The sequence below is a fragment of the Falco punctatus genome (assembly GCF_963210335.1).
Source record: "Falco punctatus genome assembly, chromosome: 2".
Taxonomy (NCBI): Eukaryota; Metazoa; Chordata; class Aves; order Falconiformes; family Falconidae; genus Falco; species Falco punctatus.
In genome coordinates this window covers 77,000,175-77,017,474 of record NC_137581.1, presented here as the reverse complement: position 1 = coordinate 77,017,474, position 17,300 = coordinate 77,000,175, and the positions used below count along the sequence as shown (strand labels likewise).

General features: G+C 38.5%; 1 protein-coding gene across 4 annotated transcripts in view; it reads left to right on the top strand.

Moving 5' to 3' along the window:
• Nucleotides 1–15,249, top strand: part of HLCS (holocarboxylase synthetase) — a 124,099-nt gene extending 108,850 nt beyond the window's left edge. For all 4 annotated transcript variants that reach the window (XM_080376253.1, XM_080376255.1, XM_080376257.1 and 1 more), the window contains 5 exons: nucleotides 5,677–5,744; nucleotides 6,752–6,912; nucleotides 10,010–10,124; nucleotides 13,944–14,157; nucleotides 14,664–15,249. In XM_080376253.1, coding sequence (XP_080232379.1) covers nucleotides 5,677–5,744; nucleotides 6,752–6,912; nucleotides 10,010–10,124; nucleotides 13,944–14,157; nucleotides 14,664–14,835 — 730 coding nt within the window. In that variant the 3' untranslated portion in view covers nucleotides 14,836–15,249. The remainder of the gene's footprint in view (nucleotides 1–5,676; nucleotides 5,745–6,751; nucleotides 6,913–10,009; nucleotides 10,125–13,943; nucleotides 14,158–14,663) is intronic.
• Nucleotides 15,250–17,300: the final 2,051 nt, after the last annotated feature.

The following is a 17,300-nucleotide window of genomic DNA, read 5'->3' as shown; positions in this document are numbered from 1 at the left end:
TACGCTTTTTCTCACTGGCGTAGGACTTTAATGTATCTAAGGAGTTCAAAGAGAATTTGATACGAAATGGTCCTTTCTGTACTAACATTGCTATAGTGTATATATATATAGTGTACTAACTCACTACAGTGAAAGAAGCTATGAATTTTTTTAATAAAACAGAAGTGTGTGTTCATGTAATAGTGTATTCTGGCATGTATTTTGCCAGCTGGATGTAGGCAGTCATGACAGTGCTGAGTGGTAAGATTCCTATCATTTAAATAAGCCTCAGTAGGATAAACAGTTTAGGTGTTCTTCTACCTGTCTCAGTTGTGTGAGTCAACATTTTGGTAGCCTGCATATTGCACCTGGTCATGTATAACATACTGCATGGAAAGTGGAAGATGGATAAAATCAAATATTTGGGCTAGTAAGAGAATGTGAAAATTACTTTAATCTAGAATCCTACTTGGGATAGGCGATCCCAGTGAACAGCCTTTGGGCTGAATTGCTAATTTAGTAATTAGTAGCTAATGGCTAGTTTCTGACTGATTTCAACCAAACTTAAAAGACAGCTAGAAACACCAGAGATATACCAAGTTTCTGCACATTTCCTGGAGTCAAAGAATCCCTCAGATTGAAAGGGATTCCTGAAGGTCTTTAGTCCAGCCTCCTTCTTTTAAGCAGGGTCAACAATGAATTCAGGCCAGTTTGTTCAGGGCTTTTTCCAGTCAGATCTTGTAAACCTCCAAGGACAGAAATACTCTGCAGCCTCTCCGGGCATCCTATTCCAGTGCTTAGTTATCCTCACAGTTCAATAGTATCCTCACACTTGATTAATGTTCATGCCATTTCCTTCTACATGTCACTGGTAAAGATATTAATATATTAAATAGAATAGGCCTCAGGATGAACCCCTAGGGAACTGCAGTTGAATCCAGCCTACAGGTAGAGTACAAACCATTACTTTTCAATCCCAGAATCCAGACACTTTTTGCTCACGTGATAGTGCATCCACCTAGACCACAATGCCAAACTTGGATACAAGGATGCTGTGAAAGCCCATCGTGAAGGTGGCTGCATTTTTGCACTTTTGTCCAAAGCAAATTTGCCCTTCTCAATTTTTCTGGGACTTCCCCTGATCTCCATCACTGTGGTGGTAGAGAACATCAGCCAGCTCTCTCAGCACTCTCAGATGCATCCCATCTTTTCTCATGAACTTGTACGAGTCAAGATTTCTCAAGAGATTTATGAGATCAATCCTTTTCTGCTGTTGGTATTTTCTGTTCTTGAACCCTGTCTGTATGTGTAAAGGCTTGGGAGAGCTTGCTGGTGAAGACCGGGGCGAAGAATGCATTGAGTAACCCAGACTTATGTGTGTCTGCTGTGTTTTTGCCTCAGTCAGCTGTGACCCCAAATTTTCCTTGTTTATTCTTATCATGTAGTAGTAGAAAATCTTGTTGCCATGTTTCTTGCCAATCTCTACTGTAGCTGACCTACCGTAGTTGAGCTTCAGCTTTCCTAACATCATCCTTACTTGTCTGGACAATGTTTCTACTTTTTGTCTTAGTAGTGTTTCACCTTGCTTCCATCTCGTTTGCATGTTCTTTTTACAGTCACAAATTCCCTTTTTAGCAATACCAGACTCCTTGTTCATCAACTTTTCCTCAGTATTGTGATGGACTCTTATTTTGTCTGTGGGAGGTTGTCTTTCAAGACCAGGTCTGTTGAGTGCCCTTGCCCTTCAGAGCTGCCTTTCATCATAAGATCCCATCTGTCAGGTCCCTGAATAAACTGAATTCTGCTGTCATGAAATCCACGGTTTGTACTGTATTACTTGCATTCCTGATTCTCTCAGCATTGGTTCATGTTTGCTATGGCCAAAGCTGCCACAGATGACCACCTCCCCAGTCATCACTCCCTTGTTTGTAGCAGATTGAATCAATCACTCCAGTTGATCATCTGGTATTTGGGTTAAGAGCTTGTCCTTAGCATTCACTGCAAGTCAGCTGGGATTGTTTGCATCATGCTTTCTTTGCCTTTTAGCAGGTACTGGGAGATGGGAGTCTCTGATGGGAATTGGGATCCATGATCTGCAGATGCCCTGAAGTTGCTCAAAAAGACTTTTTCCACTTCCTGCTTCCGATTAGGTGGTCTGTAACAGACTCCCACCATGATGTCATTCTTGGTGGCTTCTTTTCTGATCATGGCCCACCAGCTCTCAGACAGTCTACTGCCTGTTTTACAGATGCCCTCCATATCTTTGAGCTCCTTCAGGTTTTCTTGTTCTCCTGAAAACAGGTTTCCAGGTAGGAGAGACCCCCATCAATGCTGCCCGCAAGGAGTCTGCAGAGTGGACTCGAGAGTTACTTATTCTGCTTGTCCAGCATGCCCTCTGGCAGGTCATTCAGCATGCAGAGTGTGGAATGAGACACAGCATCATGCAGCTGAGGGCTATGAAAAGGAGGTGGAGGGCAAATGAGGAGAGTTTAGGAAAAATATTAGTAGGCACACTGCTCATTTTCAAATTGGACATAATGGACAGAAACAGTGGATATAAAGTAGTAAAGCAAGTGTTCAGGGCACCTTTTTGTCCAAAATAATGTAAGGAAATGGTCAAAAGGCATGTTCCTTTCCATTTGACTAATAATTGAAAGGAGTTTTATGTTGCTTTTGTAATGCTCTATAAACAAGCTATTTGAGAGTGAGATTTTCAGGCAAGGAACTTGAAGTGAGGGGAGAAATCTATTCATAACTTACCCTCTTGTGCCCAGGTATTTTAACATCTGGAATGTAATGCTGCCTGTTGTAATACCTCTGCAATACTGTAACACAGCAGGATGCATTAATGAGAGTTTCAATCTTAAACCCACAACATCAATGAAATTTATAGTTGTCAGACTGTTAACATTATTCAAACATAGTTTTTGTGGTTTCAATTCCCATTTTACATTCATGTAGGAAGAAAAGTCATTGTGTTGACTAGCCATGAAGACAGAGTCCTCCTTAGACTTGAAATTTCTATAAAACAATTAAGTATTGTTTATTACTCTTGACAGCATTCATAGTATGAACTACACGGTGGGGGGAGGGTATTTGTATAAAAAATTTTGATAGAATCTCTCTCTTAATATTTCAGATGGTTTAATATTCTTGAATAGTAAAAGTGTCTTGTTCAAGTTTTGGAAAATACCACAAAAATGTTCAAAGCAGAAAAGAAAATTTTACATAAAATTCTAGTATCATCTTCTATGGTCATATAGGTGCCATCTGATATTCTTCCTGATGAGTAAATTTGTCTTCAGATGTTTCATGTTTCCCTACTCTTGTACCTCAGGGTGGTCTTTTGACTTAATATGTAGAGCAAGTTAGTTAAAGAGCACAGAAGAGAACAGAGAATTTCTTGAAGGAAAAAATTTTGGGGGGAGAATGTGGTGGGCACTGTGATTAAGTCGCTCTGCAGAAAAAATGAATTGTTAAATGTGCAGCTGATTAAGTTGAAAGAAAAGAAGGGAAGTCAATATGTAAAAATGTGCACGTATGGTTACTCTTTTCTGGCAAAGAAAATCCAAGTTGTTTCTCCCAGAAAAAGACTAACAAGCACACAGTTTTCAAAGCTCTGAAGTTTGAGGAGGCTGTTGTGTGGGGGGAAGGTTATTAGCATAGGCTTCATAGTAATTCCAGCAGAATCTCAGGAAGTAGTAAAAATAAATCTATCTGTCTCTTGCTGTATCTGTCTGGGTATTAACAACTTCCCCATGTTGTGACCATTATGGCCCTTAAAAGTACAAACTCGGTCTCTGCGTTTAATATGTTGTTACCTGCTGCCAAGCCTCTAATAGCTACATTCATATGTTCTGTTAATCATATCTCTTTGTTCTAGAAGCCTGTGTTTTGGATTCATAATTAACTTTTTTCCTGTTCTGATTTTTCCTCCCATCATGGCAACAATGACTCCCCCCCCACCCCTTTAAAAGCAAATATGTCAATGGAGAAGTAACAGAAGTCAGGGTATTTCAACAAAGCCTGTAATCTCTTCCAAACGGTGCTTCCAAATTTAAATTAGATTTTTGTGTTGCGAAACCATGAACTTGGTGTTGTAACTGAAATCATGCTGTTCCCAGAAGACGGGGCTGAAGCCTCATGAGCTGTGGAGGGTTTTCCCCCTAGGTCCCAGCATAAGAAGAGGCTTTTTTTAAACGTTAAATGTTGGTGGTAAATAGGTGTGCCTGGTCTCAGTGTATAATCCATAGGGCCCAAAGGAAAGAATTCGTGAGTTGTATTTCATGTGAACTGCAAGGGGACTAGCAAAAAGATCTTCTGGCTATTGCTTTTTGACAGTGTCTCACTGATTCAGAATTAATGTGGGAAAACATCATGGAGCTTGTTTATGGCTTCTGTCAGTTTGGGTTCAAGTATTTCTAATTAGCGAAGGCATTTGTGGTCCAGACTTTGCTTGAGGCTTCCAATAACCTCCCCATTTTGATCATCATGAAAGGCAATTGAACTATTTGAAGGGTATTCTGAAACCTTGGGGTTCCTACGTGCGTTTCACTACTGATACAGCGCCAAGCATTACTGAAGCCCTGCTTTTCAGCCTGCAAGGCAGGAGGGATGGATAGTTCCTTAGCTTGTTGCTTGCATAGACATGTGCTGTGGGCAGCCGGGGGGACACTTCTGCTGGCAGCTGGTCCTTGCTGCCCATGGATACTGGCTTGATTGCAGAATTTGAAACACCTTTCATACATATATGAAATTCAGAGGAAATAGTTTTAAATACTACTCTTTGTTGATTTGGACTGCATTTATCTCCAAGACAATATTGCTTTTATATGAATGAACAATGTGACATTTGTGGCCATATTAGAAGTAGATCTGTAGGCTATACATCACTTTCTAGGTTTACCTTGCTGGCAACATCTTGAATATGTTTTTATCTGTTAAATAACTCTTCCTGAAAATGTGAAATGGAGGAGGATTGTAGTACAGTTCAGATCTGGTTTAAAGTGCCTTGAACTAAGTTCTCACAGTAGGGTTTTTTTCTTCTTTCTTTAAGTCTAGCATTGACTCATTTGGTGGTGTTAAAGTGCTCTTTCTACTTATCCCCAGAGGAAAGTTAGTATTCTTTTAAGTGAAACTATTTTAAAAGCAGAACACAAGCCTAAAATAAGCCAGTGTTCTCTAGAGTTCTCAGAAGGTGTAGATTTATTTACTGTAGTTAAATCATAATTAGTTCTCAGGGGATAGTGTATCTTTTAAACTGCTTTATTGCCACCATATTGGTTTTCTAAATAATCAGAAACTGCTGCTCTTATATTCTGTAGTATGAACAAAAATTTGCTGTAAGTAGAAACAAATGTCTAGAATTGCTAGTTGTCACTTAGTGAAGATAGTGACACGCAAAGAATAAGCACTTCAAGAAAACATATGTTATCAGAAGGCACCTTAATTGAACTATAGCTATAACTTTTCCCAGTGTAATAGATGTAGTAATGTTTTACTTTATCATTTTTCAGTTAATCTTATTTTAATATTCTAATGCTTTTTGGTCAAGAATAAATGTTAACTGAAAACGGATAAATGGTAGTGCAATGTTAACATAAAATATTACCTGATACTTAAGCCTAGATTTTCTTGAATGTAGCTTAGTGTTCCAGCTGATAAGCATGGGGTTGTTTTTTTTTTCCTAATTGGCAGGTTAATGTTCAAGTTGCCTGAGGAGATGGGTTTAATAGCAATTGCTGTTCGACAAACAGAAGGGAAAGGTGAGTGAGTTTCCTTGTAGTGATAATAAATGTGTATTAAGCATATGAAATAAGGCATTTCAATGTCACCTAGCTGCCTTAAACATTTATTATGAGTGGTTTTGATAATATAACATATAGAATAATTGTGTCCTCTTCTCCTCCCATGTGAACTGTGCATTCAAACTCAAAACCTAAGTTAATTGAGACCAAAGTAAACATTTTCAGGATGTTTGGTGGCTTTTGCAGAAATGATTTAGTGGTCTTCTAGATTCTGCCAAAAAGTCTCCCCGGTCATGGAAACTGCCGTCACTACATTTAGTGCAATACAAGTCAGACTTCCAAATCAGAACTCCTTTCCTACTTAACAAGAACAAGACTGAGTCTTGACTTGCTCTGAGACAGAGGTTTCTTGAGTCTGCAGGACATGCCTTAACTGACATGGGGGTTTTCACAATCTTTTGCAAATAAATGTAAGCAAGTTCTGTCCCTTTCCCAGGAAGGTGCTAGCACTGATTTAAAAGCCACACTCGTTTTATTAGAAGAACACAGTGTCCAGTTCTAATAAGCTCTAATGAGCACAGATCTACATGGAGGTGGTTAACCTGGCTTTTGATACAGATCTAGCTTGTGTCAAGTTGATTCACAATGTGGATGGATTTCTAGATGCCCACAGTGCATCTTCACAAATACTCTTTCACGTAAACGAAGCAAGATTTTTTGAAATGTGTATGTTATCAGATAACAGGACAATCCTGGAAGCAAGTCCTTTAGGACATTTTAGGAAACTGGGTAGCAGCATCCCCATTAAACAACCTGTAGGTTTTTTTAAAGACAAAGTCTTTTTTAAAGACAACCGTTTTTATTTCAAGATTAGTTTGGAGACTCCATTACAGGACTTATGGTAGATTCTTGGGTGGATACTACTGAATCTTTCTCTTTTGTAGCTATCTACATTTAAAAAGTGATCTTTTCTATAAATATATTCTTCTTGATTTGAAGTCAACTTTTTTTCTCTCCCTCCCCAGGTCGTGGTGGAAACGCTTGGCTCAGTCCAGTGGGCTGTGCACTATCCACTTTACATATCGCCATTCCTCTATATTCCAGCCTGGGCCAGAGAATTCCTTTTGTTCAACACCTGGTGTCCTTGGCAGTGGTAGAATCAGTTAGATCAATACCAGGATATGAGGTATGTCATTCTAATTTATCTCAAAATTCCTGTTTCGATTTTCATTAAATTCAAATTTTAACTATGTTTTCTGTGTGTAGAATGTCTGAATGCATAATATAGTTCTTCAGCACCAATATAGTGGTAAACTTAACCTTCATCCATGCTTGTTTATTTATATGTTTTAAGAAATCTAGTGTACATATGATGAATACTGTCTTTTACTGATCTGATCAAGTATACTATGATCATTTCACTCATCATCTTACGAAACTTAAGACTCAGTCTTCCTCAGTAAAGAAAATGTCAATTTTGTTTGTCTAACAATTGAGTTAATTTGTTTTGATTTTGAAGTAGTTGGGGAAGAGGGAGGAGGGAAAAATGAATAAAACTGACAAATCCTTTTCTGCTTTTTTTGTTGGTGCTGTTTCAGTGGTCACTTTATCCCTTTTAAAGGATTTTTCCAACCCTTGTTTAAGTTTGAAAACTGATTTCTAAAGCAAGAACTTAGGAGTATTGCTCTCAAGAGGGAATCAAGTGTCCTGTCATCAGTATTAAAATGAAGAACCAGTCTTCTTCCTCACCCCATATATCTCCCTTTTAATGTTACCATTTCCTAATATTTGCTAACTATAAAACTTTGGTATTTTACAGAAGTAGTTAACTAAAGCATATGTTTCCTATATTACAGAAAATCAATGACTTATACACATTTACACATGAACTTTATTATAGTGGCACCCAGTAGCTTTGCTGTAGTTTAGGGTCTGTCAGCCATTCTATTAAAACCTTCTAACTTCAGTGCTTCATAACTTGACTATGAAAACAAAATGCTTCGGGCTAAAATTTGCAATATAAAATATTTGGCTAGAGTGAATGATTTAACCATTTAAAATAGAAGGGACAAGAGTTAGTTTTATAAAATATGAGTCTGACTGGGGAAGGAGTTAATTTATGAATGGAGGTGGTTTTGCTTCTGTACGCCTACCCTGGTATACTGTGGCATTTTTTATTTTACTCTATTTGGGAGGCAAAAGGTGACTGAGGTACTAAATATTAATATAGAAATGGTATGCATCAATAATATATGTACTGTGTATAGCACATGTATAATACATAGCTGGCTCTAACCAAGACAAAGCTACTGAATCTCTTTGATAGTCCATCCACCCTAGACAATGGGTGAAACCACCGTTAAGGATCTGGACTGAAGTACGTTAAATCAAGGAAATTCAAAGTTTTATCAGAAACTCAATTCTTAAATTTCCCCTGTAGACTTGGGTAACACAGGGCTTTTCTTTATGTCAGATGAACATCTATGCCATACACACTGCAGTAGCTATAGAAAATGTGCAGATCTATAGATGAGGTTTCATTGTCTCCTCCAAATTTCCATACCTCCCTGTGTGTATGTCAGAATCTTACTAATACTTTAACACACTCTAACATTGTTCGCCACGCTCAAAGTCCATTTCAGGATTTCCATTCAGAAATCCTAAATACCTGTGTCTCAGCTTATGAGCCAGTTGTCATTTTTAGGATTGCCATGAATGTTAACTGTGCTAAACAGGCAGCAATGGAGGCCTTTGTTCTGGGGCCTTGCAGAGAAAATCTGACCGCTGAGTTGGAAGTTTTACTGTTAGATGTTAGTGCTGCAAATGCAAGTGGGTCTTGTATCAAGAGAATGAGTTGCTTTCCCATTCTGAGGACAGCAGGCATCTCTCTCTAGTAAATGAAGATAAGAATGTGCTCCATTTCCAGCATATTTTGTGAAACCCGTTGTTTCTTTGGTATGTAGATAGTTGTGCAGTACCTTGTTACTCCATTTTGTGGCAAGGTCTCTCTTGTGGGGTTTACGTCATGAGAACATCCAGTTGACTTGGTTGTTCTTCATGCTTGCTGTCACTTCTGTTGCAGAGCTAGTGTTTGGTGTCTTACAGGTGTATGTTCTCCTTAAGTAAGATCTACTGAATAGCTCTTTGGAAGATCTCTTAACACTGATAATACTGTTCAACTGTGTCATACTTCCCATGTCTCAAGAGTCTTCTATAAATCTTTTCCGGGTGCGAAGAGTTGTTTTCCATAATGAATATGAATTGGTGATACTCTCTCTTAGAATGTTTTGATAGCAAAATCAGGTAGTATTTCCTGTCAATGTACGTCTAATGGACTCCTCTCTGGCCTTTAAATCTGTCAGGAAAGTAGACATGGACCCAGGTGCAGTTTTCACACATCCTGTAAAGGGATTTCATAATCTACAATAGGAGGGAATGCGACTCTTGTAGTCCTGGAGCACCTCCCATAATTTGCCTCTGGGGATACAGTCATATGCAGTTTTTCAAACTACAGGAAGCACATTTGCTTTCTTTTTGTGTTTAAGTAGCCGGTGCAAAGTTCAGTTCAGTTCTGTGGTTTCAACAAAAACTTCTCTATTGCGCTGGAATGGTGTCACACAGCAGCGTTTGTGTTTCCAGCTCCATGGCGTTGCCTGAGCGTAGCTGCCGAAAGCATGAATATATTTAGGACATTACTGAAGTATTTACATAGTTGTGAACTGGAATTTCTCCTGTCTGCTAAATTTCCTTTCTGAAATTCAAGATGTCGTTGTCGTCTTGTCTGGTTTCTGCAAGGATCCTCAAATACAGTGTCGATGTTATTGTAGGGTTACCCTGATTGTTTATCAGCAGTGAGCCACAGTGGCTGCCACAGTTTGCAGCTTTCTTGAATAGATCTTTTAAATCTTTAACAAGTACTTGTGAATGAAGGAAATGAATTCTATAAAACCTCACAATTGCAGACTGAAAATCTCTAGTATCTTTAGTCCCCCTTTTGGTCATTCTTTGTTATCTGCCATAATCTTTTTTCATTTGTTTTTTTAAATAAATTGATACTTGTCTCTAACAGCTGCCAACCTCCTTAGTAAACCATGTACCCATGTTAATGTGACTTCTTCAGTAATATTTGTGAAGCATGTACGCATGTTCTTATTGTGAAGAGTAGTTGACAGTATCATATTTAGTGTGGCAAAGAGGTAGAGAAACTATAGAATATGGTGTGGTGAATGAAACATGTATCAAAGAACAAAAGTGTTTCTAAATGTATGTTCTTGTTTCTTTAGGATATTGACCTGCGAGTAAAATGGCCAAATGATATTTACTACAGCGATGTTATGAAACTTGGTGGAGTTCTGGTAAACTCTACACTTATTGAAACAACATTTCATATGCTTATTGGTAAATGTCTATTTTTCAAGCTTTCCTATACTGTTTTTTTTCTGAAGAAACTTTTTATTAATGTCTTTATGAGTTCAGATGATAAGGACAAGAACAAATAGTGACAGCAGGCATAAGGAAATAAAGCACAATATTAAATCAAAAGGAAACACAGAAAGTAAATGTTTTCATTCTTCTTAATATTTCCATATGCTTGACAAGGAAAATGTAAATGCAAGCATCTGGGCAGTTGTAGTAGAGTTCAAAGAAAGAGCATTACAGGAGAGAGGGAAAATCTCCTCATTGTTCTATTGCAAAACTAGTAGAATATATTGAAAAATGTATCCATTTTTTTCAATTTGCTTTTTTTGTTTGCAACATGACAAACAGTTTATTTAACGTGTTCTTTAGAACATGTCTTTTAAATCAGGAGAAAAAGAGCTGCAAACACAGAGTAATGTTTTAATTTCTCTTTTCATCCTTTAGAAATGTATTCATAATGTTTTTCTTTTGATAAGTTTCTAGAAACTGGAGTATTACTAGTGGAGCAGCAATGTAATTATTTGATTAATTAATCACTTTAATAGAATCATAGAACTATAGAATGGTTTGGGTTGGAAGAGACCTTAAAGATCATCTGGTTCCAACCCCCCTGCCATGGGCAGGGACAGCTGCCACCAGACCAGGCTGCTCAAAGCCCCATCCAGCCTGGCCTTGGACACTTCCAGGGGTGGGGCACCCACAGCTGCTCTGGGCAACCTGTTCCAGGGTCTCACCACCTTTACTTCTCTCAAAAAGTAAAATTTGCAAAGTGGCTGGGAAGGTTGGGTCAGGGGGCAAAGAGTGGCAATCTCTTTCTTCATTGTGGAGACAGTCTACCTCGAAAGCTGATTCCAAAAAGGTAGCACAGCCAATGTCAGAAAGACTGTACATGTGTTCTCCAGCAAGTCCCAGTGACATTTGGGTGCACAGGTAAGTATGGAGATGTTTTTATCATCTCAAGTCTGATAATCATCCTGCTATTTGTTAAGGTAATTTTTTTCCCATAGCCAGCAGCAGCCCAGAACTGTCAGTCATGCTTAGAAGCGCGGCAGCAGAGCTCTAGGTTCTGGTTCCAAAAGTAATTATCTCTGCTATGTCTAAAAAATTAAATGAAAGTTAATTACTAAGTCTAAAAGGTTAAAGAAGAAGATTATAATATTTGGTTTGTATATGAATGTAGCACAGTAGATAAGTGAAGTATCTTGCAAAGAGAGTGTGGGTATGATACCATTTCTGTCAAGGTGCTGTAAATTTTAAGGTGTGAACAAGCACAACACTTGAAGTAGTCATCACCTCCTTCTGTGAAACATGCCCAGCTGTTAAATTTTCTGTTCAGTTGTTATATCCTCATTTTGTAAATAATCTACATGTACAGAATGGAAGTTGCACTGAGACACTTAAAAAGCCTCTCTGTGCCCCGTCAACCATTTACTGCTTCCATATGTTTTTCCAGAGGCTGTTCTGGTTAAGACAAGAAAAGCAAAAATGGCTCTGAAAGTAGTTCATCTTATCAAATATCTCTTTGCACATTACATATTTGTTTTGTACCTTATGTTTCTTACCCTAAACACCAAAACATTCAAATTCAAATGGAAACTTTCTGTATGCATTCTCTCTGACGTCCATAGGAGTCATCTTGGTCTGAGGTATATACAGAGATGTACATTTTCATTAACATTCACCTGGAAGCTTCTAAGATTGAAACTTACTAGCCACATACTAGTCCAAGGATCTTTTCCATCATTTCAGTGATGTATGTCACTGAGAGTAGTAGGGGTAACTCATGACATCTAACTTCTTGTAATAGTAGTAGCAATGAGATCAAACTTCCACAACAGGAAAGGTAAGCCAGATGCATCATCCCCTTTCTACAGTCATGCAGATTCCTTACCTCACTGTTTACATGGTACTCATGAAGAGTGTCCCATATGTGAGGGTAATGATCAAAATCAAAGATCGTCTGCATGGCTTCACTGATCTGAGAAGTACCTGAGAAGAGTAAGGTGAAAGACAAACCTGCCTTTTCACCTGTACCGTGTGCTCAAGGCCTCACAAATGTCGCAGTTCATGTTCATACTTTTAAACATGTTTTTTTAAAAAATATTTTTTAAAAGAACTTAATTCTTGCAAGACTTTTGGAAGAAGAGTTCTGCAGAAGAATATACTTCATTAATGTGAGGACCAGACTCAGAACAGACATAGGCAGCCAAACACAAGTGGAATGCAAGGGACAGCCAACACGCTTGACCTGCAAAAGCTCTGTCTGCCTCTGTGTGCAGCTAAGGCATGCCCGGACAGTGTGCCGATGCTGAGATGCTGAAGGCAGGGCTGGTTCTAGAACTGGAAGATGTATTAGCCACATCAGCACACTGCAAGATCAGTGCTAAATGTTTATTTTTCACTCTTCTCGCATGGGCAATGCAGAGATGTCCTAGGAGTCCTGAGCACCTAATATTTTTCAAATTAACTGGCTACATTTTTGCCACCGCATTTATCCCTGGGTCCTTCTCGATACGTCTTTCGTGTCCGTTTCAATTTTTGGATTGCGAAGTCGTGATCTCCATACATACAAGCCTGAGTGTCCTGAGCCTGCAGAGGGTCTCCAAGGCCCTGCTGTGCACCCTGACAATACCAATCACTGCTTAATGGCCACAGTCACTTTCTCTTCACTTATACTGTATTTGGGTGTAAACAGCTGAGTTGGGATTTGCTGGCATGGCACATTATATTTCCCAGTTCTTTTTCCTTTCTCTCTTTCCAATAATACAGTTCACCTCATTTCTGTAGGATTGATGTATTGATCGCTGTGGCTTTCTTTGCATGCATTCTCTGACTAGTTAAAAGTAAAAAACTCCTCTTCGCTGAGGAGATCCTTCTCGTAGTTAATACAAATTACTTCCATATATAAATAATCTCATTAATAGCAAATTTACAAAACAGTGCATCTGGACCTTCTTGCAGATGGAGGTGTATCATGTCTAAACCTGATTGGCAGGCAGGGGTTTTATCCCAAATATCTGAGGAAAGAAAAATCCAAATTATTAGGAGAAAAAAATAGACAGGTAATACAATATATTTCTTTGCATCCCTCGAAGCCTGTTTCAGCAGGCTGCAAAAAAGGCCCCAAGAGCCATATTTAAATAAGAAAGGCGTTCTGCCAACATTATTCTAGCTGGAGAAATCTCAGTGAGAGACTTGAGGTTTCTAAAGGATATGCTATATACTAAGATAGATTAAACAAACTGGAGTCTTACATGGCAAAATTAAATCTTCAAGCCAAACAAGGCTTATCAACTGAGTGAAGAGGCTTAATTTTCAGGAAATGCAATCAGCTAATTCTAGTAAACAGAGAGGTCTCTTGATTAAATTTTAGACTGAAAGATAAAACTCCATCTTAGAGTATGATTAATGATTTACTCTCAATTAGCTAATGACTTGTCAGCTTCCAGGGAGTAAAAGAATTTCTCACATTGATGTTATTGTAACTGACATGCAAGTTACCACTTCCCATCTTCCTAAACCTCAATGATAAGATGGTGTGTTGTTGAAAGACTGCACTGGATTTGTTTCTACAGTTCTGAGGAGGCATTTTAAGGGCAAGGAACAAGTAGAATCTGGACTGAGATTTGTAATTACACAACTGGGAAGATCTGAAGTTGTAAGACTGAAGAAAAGCAGCTACTGGAAACGTACTTAGAGATAATTGTATCAAGCAGTTGAATAAAGTACTGACTTTCTGGCAGTAACAAAGTGTGTGTATTTAACAGATCCTGTCCTCTTTTGGTTTGTCTTCTTCAGGCTTTGGCTTTAATGTGAATAACAGCAACCCCACCATATGCATCAATGATCTCATCACAAAATTTAATAAGGAAGAGGGGACAAAGCTGAAGCCTTTAACTGCAGACTGTCTTATTGCAAGGACTGTAACTATGCTGGAGAGGCTTATAGATATTTTTCAGGAGAAAGGGCCTAACGGAGTTCTTCCTCGTTACTACAAGTACTGGATACATAGGTAAGTGTAATGTTCTTCTCAAACTTTCTTTTAAAAAAGTTGGAAAGAACTCGTGAATGCTCTGTCTTTTTTCACTAGATTGCCTTTAATACTAGCGACTTAATTAAAACATACTCCCAAGTAGGATGTAATTTTTTAAGGGAGGATAAAAATAGCATATAGTAAAACCAATGGACTAGCGTGAGTTAAAGAATGCTTCTATGTATTTTACATGTGTCATCTCAAAACAAAGGGAATTGGGAATGATTTGTTTAGCTAGCGATGAAGCTGTTGTACTCACATCTTTCATAAAAAGAATAGATTGTTTGGATTAACTCCAACTCTGTTAATTCCACAGAAAGGAATTAAAGAAGGTAGAAAATGCTGCTAAAAATCATACTCTATAAAGAGCAAGTGAAGTGGGAAATAAAAATATTCTGCTAGACATTAGTCCTCTAAGCTATTTTTAATTGTTTGTGCAGTGTCCACCAATTAATTCCTAACCATCTGGTTCTCTTTATTTGCAGTGGCAAGCAAGTCCGTCTCTACAGCGAGGAGGGCCCGATTGCATGGATAGTTGGGATAGATGATTATGGATTCCTTCAAGTTCATGAAGAAGGCAAGGGTGTAGACTCTGTGCGCCCAGACGGCAACTCTTTTGACATGCTGAGAAACCTCATAGTCCCAAAGTATTCATAGTCCTCAGAGTTCATTAACAGTCCCCTCAGCGCAAAGAGGGGCTCTTTAGTATTTGGCACCAAGCAGCTAAACTTGTTTAAAGGTGGAGAGGGTAGTTGATAGCTTGATTTTTTTCCTTCTGATTTTCTGACATCTTTGTTCTTAGACACAGATAACTTCAACAGTTGAGAAGAAGTAGTTAACTCGTTGCTGAAGGCCTTTATTCTTTCATATTAACTTTAAAACACATCTGTGTTGACATATTTTTGTAAGCATCAGTTCTTTAAAAGCAGCCTAATTGTAAAGGAATACTTTACAATTAACAGGACTTTCTCTTTATTTACACACTGTGAGAAACTGAAGTGGCTAAATATTTCCTTTTTGTGTCTCTGTGTTTTTATTGTACTTTAGCACAATAAAACGCATCTATGTTGACTTTTTTGTAAGCATCAGTTGTTTAAAAGTGGCCTGATTGCAAAGGAATACTTTGCAAGGAACAGAACTTTCTGTTTATTTACACACTTTATTTGAGAAACCAAAGCGGCTAAATATTTCCTTTTTGTGTCTCTGTGTTTTTATTGGACTTCAGCACAATGCAGTACAATATTTACATTTTTACTGTGTCTTTTTATGGTTTATGCATTGTCTGCAGTGGAAACAGCTGGAGGAGTTCATCATACATTTCTGAATTACTGGGATTAGCACTGTGTTTAAATTCAGGTCTAAGCATAGAGCTTTGCTGATGTGGTTCAATTTACCATCCTGTGCTTTGGGCTCAGGTGTGTAACTCTGTCATGGCTGCCTTGAGTTTTTGGAGAGTTTTCCATCGGCACTTAAGAACTGTGGTTAGTTATCCAAATTAGTTGTACTCTGCTCTTCTTAGTCAATTGGATCTGAATAAATCGTCTCCTATCTCCTTTGAATCATAGTCTTCCAAGAGGCTTTAGCCGCCATAAGAATAGCCCGCTGGAGTAGCGTATCACCTAGTTGCAATCTTCTTATCCAGGTAATTGTAGAATCCATGTCAGGAGAGGGAAGTCCTAAGTAGTTTAGAATTTAATAGTAACTCTATTGTAATAGCAAGGAAATTAAGCAAAAAAGTAGAGAAAATGCCCAGCTCTTAAAATCCCTACCATAAACAACTGCTATAGTGAAAAAGAGAAAACATACAGTTAAACTGGGTCCAAATTCTCTTCCATTGTTTCTGTTGTCACCCCCTTTCCCAAAGCAGGACATCTGGTTTTGCTGCTAACCATTACAGCAAGAGGTGTAACACCTGCTGACCTGAAAGCAGCTTGCCTTGGGGGCTGGCTGCACAGTTCCAGGTTAGGTGTGACAGCTTCGTCATGAGTGGAAAACGTGGTGAAGCAGGCATGTGGGAGCTTCCGTGCAATGGCAGCTTGTCAGGCTTTTCTCCTGAGCAAGACGAATTTGCACCAGGAGGCTTGGCCACCACAGCACTTCAAACAGTTCCCTGCAAATGAAAAGTTTGTCGTAGGTGTGATGTGGCCAGCTTCATTTCCTCCAGTGGGCAGCACAGCTTACTGTGTTACCATGTCCCTACTGAAGGTGGATCAGCCAAATTGTTTCCACAAAGGACTTCTGTCTACTAGCCAGAAATGGGTTTTTTAGGTTAAAGTTCACCTCATAAACGATCTGAACATGTTAGTAGATTGTTTCAGTTACAAAGCCAAGAAGTCTTAAAACAAAGAAACTAGTCTGTAATGGTAATTTAGAGTAATCCTCGCATATTAGGCTTTAGGTGGTTTGGCAGCAAGTGCTAGAAATTAAGTTGTCCCTATTAGATTTAGGATTTTATGTTCTGTATCACAGTAGATGGTCTGTCTGGTTGTCTGTACCCTGGTGTTTTGTTTTCCCCCACGATCTGCATCATGTGAGATTGCCCACCAATATTTCATAGAACTATACAGTGGAGTGGAGACAGCTGTTAATTGGCATAGTTAAAATGATACACATGACACCAGCTTTTGCTTTTTCCCACCAGATGCTTTCAAAACTGCTTCGAGCTGTTAACTTTTGGCAACTAACTTTCTTTCAGAATCAAATACTGATGTATATTATAATCAAATGAAACTTGAATCTGAGTTAGTAAAGTTTAAATAAAAAGAAGAAACTGTCTATGTATACAGATATAAAAAATGTGTGTGTGCGCATACGCACACTCACGTCTTCCTTGTGCATCTTCCACTTTTTTCTACCTTTTCCTTCAAGCAGCTTATGAGCAATGCATGGTGCTGCAGGTCAGCTGCAGAAAGCATAGCTCTGGTACTGTTTTTGCCAGCCACAGAGTTTTACAAAAATTTAGATCTCAATCCAGTATTTGTAGCCAAAACACTGTCTCTGTTTTGCTACTGTGTGCCTGTAGGAAGCAACTTTGATTTCGCTCATATTCCAGACTGATGAGTGCCTGTAGAGATTGCTTTTTAACCACCAGGTTATGCATCAGGTTTTGACTTAAACTGCTT